The 7,980-nt window shown below is 42.7% G+C and overlaps 1 protein-coding gene across 1 annotated transcript; it reads right to left on the bottom strand.

The window, feature by feature from the left end:
• Positions 1-686: 686 nt before the first annotated feature.
• On the bottom strand, positions 687-7,249 carry LOC308411820 (growth hormone secretagogue receptor type 1-like; the record flags this gene model as incomplete). The annotated part of the gene is made up of 5 exons (XM_080905846.1): positions 687-1,028; positions 1,317-1,456; positions 2,205-3,057; positions 4,400-4,575; positions 7,117-7,249. 5 exons carry the CDS (start codon positions 7,247-7,249, stop codon positions 687-689), a joined length of 1,644 nt encoding a protein of 547 aa, XP_080761972.1.
• Between the last annotated feature and the right edge of the window lie 731 nt (positions 7,250-7,980).

The raw sequence follows: 7,980 nt of genomic DNA, 5'->3' as shown, positions 1-7,980 counted from the left end.
TCTGGGACAGGTTGGGCATCGAAGGATACAACTGACCCATCCTTCAAATCTGGGGAAATGAAGGACGCATTTGTCGGACGCATTTGTCGGAGTCTTTGAATTTGGGCAGCTTTCGTCGCCTGGCTGTGATGTCATCGGTCTACAAATGCGGCCTCTGAATTTGGACACAGCTTATTTGGACTTTGGCTGAAGTCTATGCGAGCGGACTCTGGATATAAAAATCTAGCCCAAAAGTCTAACTGAATTAGCATCACTCATTTTTAGACAAAATAAAAGACTTAGTGTATTTTCATTGTGCATAGATTTTTTTGGGTGAAACAAACCGGCTATGTAATAATGCACAGGCTAAAACTGGACTATGTGTTTTAGCCTGTGCATTATTGCATGAACTATTCCATGTACTGATGAAATGCCATTCACAATATTTTTGCCCAGTATATGAAGTTCATGTGGAGGTTTTCTTATACATAAATTACATAAAGAATTAAAACTACTTGTGCTAGAATTGGTCTAAGCATAAGCATTAATATGCCTTTTTTAATTTATGCCTAAAATATTTTTTATTAATAAATGTCAACATTCTCAATTTGTGGTACAGTACCACATTGTAATGAAAAGAAATTGAGGTTTGTTTGATTGTTTCCTCTTTTTTGCTTGCAGTGGGTGCATCCATTTGTTTTTTGCCATCACAAAGTGGTTGTGGAGTGGTGCACGGTGAGCGTGTGCATGCGACGAGCTTGTGCGTGAGACTGTGTGCGTATGAGGCTGCGTACAGCGTGTCTGTATCTGGCAGACATCAGGTTGTACAATAAAGGATTGACGGCGGCACTGAGGTAGAAGAGCACGGAGGACACAAGATTAAAATACTGAGACAGATAATATAAAAAGTACAAGTGTGTATCAGGGGGTGCGTATGTGTCGCTGAAGACTGTGTCATTGTAGGTGTGGTCATAGTGCAGCTCTGTAGATGCTGCAGAATAGGCAGTTGTGGGGATGGGAGGCGCTGTTTCAGGTTTGTCATGTTGGGACTTTACGGTAATTGATAGCTTACTTTGCAGGCTGTGTGTGATTGTGTTTGTGCTTCTTTGCAGTTGGTTATGTGTGTTTCTGTTGTCTGGTTGTGTATTAATAACATGAGCCAAAACATTTTTATTTTGAGTGTGTCCATTATGTATGTCGGTCTTTTCATGTCGCCCTTTTGTGTGTGACATGATATGAGAGTGCAAGGACAGTGTTTCAGTGTTTATGTCCAGGTCTAAGTGGCTAGGTGGGTTAGTAACAGTGGGTATGGTGACATCTTTTCTGTCCATGCTGACATGCGTGATAGTGTCTGACTGGGAGTTAGTGTCCAGGTAAGTTTCCTGTCTCTCAGTCCCAGTGCCCAGAGAAAGAGAAAATATGGTTCGACCAACATGGAACGGCAGCCAACACAAGACAAACGCCAAGACGATCACTCCTGAAGAAAAAAAGATGAGAACATTAAGTCAGAACCGCCAACGTTCCAGATCGAGTCCTGACCAATCACGGCACGTACTACATGGACTACAGTATGCAAACGTCTTTGCCCACCCCTCAGTTTTTTTATATGTTGTTTTAAAAAAATGGAAAATAGGCACAGCCATTAATGTAACCATGTACAAACATACATGGAAATACAGGTCGAATGAGCGTCTGAGTCAGTATTAGGTATGACTGCCTTTATGAACTCTCTCAGGCAGCTTTCGTCTAATTTCTTGAAGCAGTCTTCAGGAGTAGTTCTCCAGGCTTTTTGAAAGCTCATCTTTGGATGTTTGTGACCCTTTGGTTCCATTCTGTATCAAGCTGTTTCTATACGGCTCCATGACGGACAGGCTTCCAAGAACGAACTAACCCATCAACAACTCTACCAACGTAAATAAAACAAAAAACAAAACTGCTTGAATATCCCCCCCAAAACAAAAAACATGTCTTTCACCTGGCCGCCATACTGGTGAGAATTTAAAAGAATTTGAAATTGTGTGTGTGTGTGTGTGCTTACATATCTTTGTGGGGACCAAAAATTGGAAGTTTACTATGCTTGTGGGAACCAACAGCCTTTATGGGGATAAAATCCACGTCCCCACAAGTTTGAAGGTATTTTTGAGGCTCAAAATATGGTTTTAGTGTCAGGGTTACTATTAGGTTATGGTTAGGTTTAGGCATAGTGTGTGTGTGTGCTTCCTCACCCAGCATTTTGACAGTGTTCCTGTGACTCTGGTCTCTACGGCTGCTTTTTGGGCGGAGCCACAGTGTGCGCCCAATCAGACTATATACCACTCCCAGAATGCAGAGAGGTACCAAGAAATACAAATTGGAGAGAATCATCATGGCTGACAACAGGCCAGAGGAGATGGCAAAATGTGTACAGCGGCACTCTCTCTTGTCAGTCTCTCCCCCACGGCCTTCATTGGAGCTTCCGTCCATTCCTCCTCCCTCGTCTTCCTTTTTGTTTTGCTGCTCTCCCTCTAATCCCATCTTTCCGTCTCCCTCCCTTCCATGTTCAACTGTATGTTTTTCAAGTTTCATTTCACCTTTGTCTTCCGGTGGCCTGTTATCTACTTCTCCTGTTTCTGTCTCCACTTTTTCTCCGATCCATTTCAGTTCACCAGCTCGTTCCTCCCAACTCTTTGTCTCTTTTTCACCCCACTTTATTCCCTCTGGGCCTCCATCCATGTGTCTGCTTTCTTTTTCTCCTCCACCCATCATAAACCCTCCCTGATCTCCTTCCCTGCCTGTCCACCCCCCGTCTTCTTTCCATTGGATGAGCCCGAGGTCTTCTCGTCCAACGTCCTCCACTCCAACCATGACCAGCACTGGTGCGGCACTCACAGCCGCACTCAGCCAGAGGCAGCCTATGATGGCCCGGGTTCTGCGCCGTGTCACTACTGTCTTGGCTGTGATCGGCCAGCAGACTGCCAGGTATCTCTCCAGGGAGAGGAAGGTGATGTGGAGGATGGTGCAGAAGGTGCAGCACTCTGAGAGGAACATAGTCAGCTTACAGGCAAGGTCTCCCAGGGGCCAGGGCCGGGGCCTCCAGAGCTTGGAGAGACAGAACAATTATTTTCCTCTGATTGCATTTTATACCTTTTTTAACCTGTAAAGAATATGTGAGCAGTGCATAGCATGTCAACAGACTCAGATAAGAACAAGTATTTAATATTAACTCAGCTGCTTAGTTTAAATGAACATTCTGAAAACTACTTTATTATAAGAAAATCATAATTTTCTACTTATCAAGACAAAAGGTATCGTTTTTTAGTCAGTGCCCACCTAACCAGAGCGAACCCCCACAGGCACACGAGAGCATGCAAACTCCACACACAACTGCCCCACTGTGACCAGATCATCCTCACTGAACTGAGCTTTTAGCTCCTTTAATGCCACATCCTGTCGGCCCATCTGTTGATTGACTGTATGCTTCAGATGACTATTTTAAAGATGTCTTCTCTTTATGAAATTATACAGAGTGCTGCCTTCCTCCCCTCACCCCAACCAGTCACAGTAGATGGCCTCTCCTCCCTGAGCCAGCTCCTGCAGGAGGTTTCTTTCCTGTTATAAGGGAGTTTTTCCTTCCTACTAGCACCAAAATTGTGTGCTCATAGAGGGTTGTCTGATTTTTAGGGTTGTCTCCATTTTCTCCACTGTAGGATCTTTACATTACAATATAAAGCACCTTGAGGCACCTGTTGCTGTGATTTGGGGCTATATAAGTACAAAGAAACTGTTGGAAATTCAGTGTTCAGCTCAGTCTGAAGCCTGTCTTTGAGTTTGTACGTACACAGACCTCGTTATGTAAACCATGTTTTACTGAGCGTCTGCCATTCTGACAATATATATGAAAGAAAAATTAAAAACTTATTAGGGCTCTTTATTATTGTGGCAACATATGGGTTAGTTGTAACGTTTGTTCTTCAAGCTCTTGGCGTCTTACAGAATCAAAGGCCAGATCTGTCTTTGCTTGTGTTAATTAAGTTACGCTGCACAAGGAATATGATAAAAACCCATGCAACTAACAAAAATATGACTTGTTATTTATCCACATACTTAAAGTGATTGTGCCAAGCCTGCGATAGAAGAGTGATTTAAGATTTCTCTAAGTGTGACACAAGCTTTCAATGTAACAAGATTTAATTTAGAGGCAGGGGTCCCCCTGAGGGGAAGGCAACAATAACATCTTTAAACAATTACTAGAAAACACAAACAGGAAGCGAATCTATTGTGCCTGCTTTGTTCACCCAATGGAGTGATTTTCTGTGACTCGACTAAACCTAACTAACATCATGATCTGATTGCTTAGTGCCACAACGTGGCTGTAGGTCTGGTGTTCAGGCCAAAGTAAAGCAAGCATGCATTACAAAATATGCACTGTGTCAGTAGATACCTTATATAAATCCAGAGGCAGCAGCAGGAGTATCAGCAGATCACTAACAGCCATGCTGCTCAGGTAGAGGTAGGTGGAGGTTCTCATGTGTGGACGCAGCCAAACCACCAGAATTGTTAGTATATTTCCCAGGAAGCCAAATAACATCAGGGGGATGTAAATCACAGTCACGCACACTGCAAGAAGAAATAATTATCTGTTTTTATCAGATCTCAATTTGATCTGTTTCCATCTATCTTCCTCATATACATAACACACACACACACACACATATATGTACATATATACAGGGCTGCACATACGTGGTCCGCAGGTGTGCATGCGCTGTCAAAATAAAAAACGTGCACCAGATAAGAAGTTGTCCGCTAGAGTGGGATTTTCATGGCACCACCTCTCTGTGCGTTCATCATTTGTTTGAAGCCAGCTCACCTCCTGCAACCACTTTTCCGAGAATACGCGCTTCTTTTGTGGTTCGGACTCCTGACATTTGTTTGGAGGTGGAGGAACATCACAGTAATTGCTTAAAGGAGCTTCTTCGACATCTTTAAGAGTTCTAAACAAACTCTGTCCTCCTCCAGAAAATCTTATGTACGCAAACGCGCGTCGCAATTTCTTATGTGGTGCGCGTCTTTTATTTTGACAGCGCATGCGCACCTGCGGACCACTTATGTGCAGCCCTGTATATATGTATATATATGCGTGTGTGTGTGTGTGTATTTTTTTACATATTGTATAGATTTCTTTACAAATAATTCAATGAAACTATAGCCAGCAGCTGGTTAGCTTAGCTTAGCACCAACCATAGACTGTACATAAAGGTGGACATGCCTTTTCAGCACAGATAATAAAAAGGATCAACATTTCCAGATACTAGACAAAGAGTGTAGCTAGAATCATGTCCTCATATTACCACCGCTGCCTGCTTGATATAATGAGAAAACGACAAGGAGAATGCAGGGTGGATCTGCCTGGAAACACAGGCTTCACAGGCTAGCAACATGTGAAATACCTGGAAAGGCTTCTGACTCTAATAAGGACGTCATTAGAGTCAGACCTTTTATTTCTTAGAAGAGTTGCCCCCCTTTCCTTATCACTGACTGCATACAAGGAGAAAATAAAACCAGTCAATGATAAGGCCAGTGTTGCCAACTTAGCGACTTTTCACAACAAGCAGCGGTGCTGCCGTGGGCACCTCGCCCGTGCCAAAGTGCTCACGGGCGGAGGATAGTCCTCCCCCAGCAGGTGATTTTCACCCCTATGCGTCCAAACTGCAAATGAATCGCACATGAGCGAAGCCGCTGCTCCCGCACTGACTGTAACGCAGTCAGTTCTTCTTTTACTCTTATGCTGTTTTGTGGATCACAAGGTTTAAAACTACTAATAAACACACAAACACACACAGAGTACCTCCACCAGAGCGCCTATTTCGGATCACAGCCGGTCCAAGCCCGGGTAAAGGAGCAGGGTTGGAATTGTGACATTAAAAAACAATAATTGCTAAAAGAAATTTAATTTGTAGTTCTAAATAAACTCTAACTGCATTTTTTACTCACTTTATGTCTCTTCCACGATGTTATTTTTCTCTCCTACAACATAGGTTACAATGACGTTAGCATGACCAATTGTGCAAATTAGGCGATGACATCGTTTAGCTTTAAGCCAATAGCGATTTTCCTTAATGAGGAGTTGGCAACACTGGCTAAGGTTGCAGTGTCCCTCAGACTGACATTCAGGTCAGGCCCCCTGCTTGTAAAGTCTGGATTTAAAACATCAGCTTGAGCTTTCAAAACACAACTTCAATAACCATGTGTGGTGTTTCTTGTTATATACACTTTTATATACGCTCTGGACACAAAAAGTGGAAATGGAGAGTGCTAGCTAATAAACAAAAAAAGAAGAAAAGAAAAGCAAACCCTATATGTCATAGGTGTCAAACTCTGGCCCGCGGGCCAAATTTGGCCTGCAGCCTAATTACATTTGGCCCATGAAGCCATACCAAATTACTATTAGAGCTGGCCTACTGGTATTATACAGCTAATATATATATTGTTTAGTATTAAGCTTTGCTTGTTGCATATTCAGTTTTTCAGCAAAACGTGTTTGAGTCCATAAGAAAAGATTCATTCTTAAATCTGGAGGAATAAATATATTTCAATAAATATTAACGTTAGCCCGCGACTTTGTTCCAGTTTTGACCTTTGGCCCACTGTGTGTTTGAGTTTGACACCCCTGCTATATGTTAAGATAAGCAAACGAGCCTCTGGCATTAGATTTCAGTGCCTTGTGCCATGTTTACATCAGATAAAGTTTACTACTGATATTGACAAATTTAACTAACAGGGACATGTAACCATGCAAGCTTGCACGAACATCTCACAACACAATCCACTGCTGATGAGTTGCTTAGATGTGAGTTGCACAACCCATGAAACCAATCCTTTTATTTAGCCTAAAACCACATGTACAGAGCAAATCAGGTTCCTGGAGTGAATCAAGCAGTACTCAGCATCACCCAGAAAACAGCATTATACACCTAAACTACTTTAACACCAATGGAACGTAAGAGAAAATATGACTTTGAAATATTCAGATACCACAATTTCCTTCAATCAACAATTTGTTCTTTTTCTTTCTAAAGAGAAAGATGCGCTGTAGCTGCAGGTTTTTATTTTTATTATTTTATTTCTAAGACTACTTTTACAACTGTGTTTACCCACCTAATTCAATCAGTCCAAACATAGGTTCCTCCCAGTGGCACTCTTGGTTGGAGCAGTCCTCCGGGAAGCCGGACGTAAGGCCGCAGTTTTTTTCTCCACAGCCACGGCCCCCGTCTACATCCATCAAATCCATGATGGGTGGGGTGCGAGGGGGGAAAGGGTGGGCATCGACAAGAAAAGTGACAGCAGGAAAAGCAGCGGAGTATGTCCCCCGGGTTACAGGGTGCAGAGGTGACGCACGCTGATGGATTTCCTATGGCGCTCGATAGCGGCCGACGCTGACAGCGATGTTCAGGGGAGAGAAACAGTCCAGTTGGAACGAAGAAAAAACACATTTAGACGGGTTTACAAGACAAAGTGTTGGTGATGTAAGTGAGTACAGTTAAATTAAAGGTTAACAACAACATTATAGAGTACACACCAGTGTTTACATCGGCCCTAGCTCCAAAGTCACAACTTTATAACATCAAGAAAACCAGTATACAAATATGGGGACATGCATATTCAACACTGACTGTAATGGTCCGTTTCTCCAAGCAATACTTTTGTTACCATGTGGAACAAATAATATCAATGAAAACAACAACAACAAAAACATACATATTTTTTGTATTAGCATTTTCAGATTGAAAAATTAGCCACATGCAAAAACACAGTTATAACCTAAAATACTCACTGACTGAGCCTCGGCGTGTCATGTATCGCTGCTGCGCACACACGTCTGCCTTGGCCGTGACTTACACACCTACCATCTCTCTCTCTCTCTCTTTCTTATACCTCTCTCTCTCATGTCTTACTGTGTACAGCACCCTGCGCACCACATACCTCTTTTACACTACGCCACCTGATGTTTCCTAAGATGCC

Source organism: Rhamphochromis sp. 'chilingali' (assembly GCF_963969265.1).
Source record: "Rhamphochromis sp. 'chilingali' genome assembly, chromosome: 15".
Taxonomy (NCBI): domain Eukaryota; kingdom Metazoa; phylum Chordata; class Actinopteri; order Cichliformes; family Cichlidae; genus Rhamphochromis; species Rhamphochromis sp. 'chilingali'.
The sequence above is the reverse complement of the archived record's forward strand: the minus strand, read 5'-3'. Positions and strand labels throughout refer to the sequence as shown.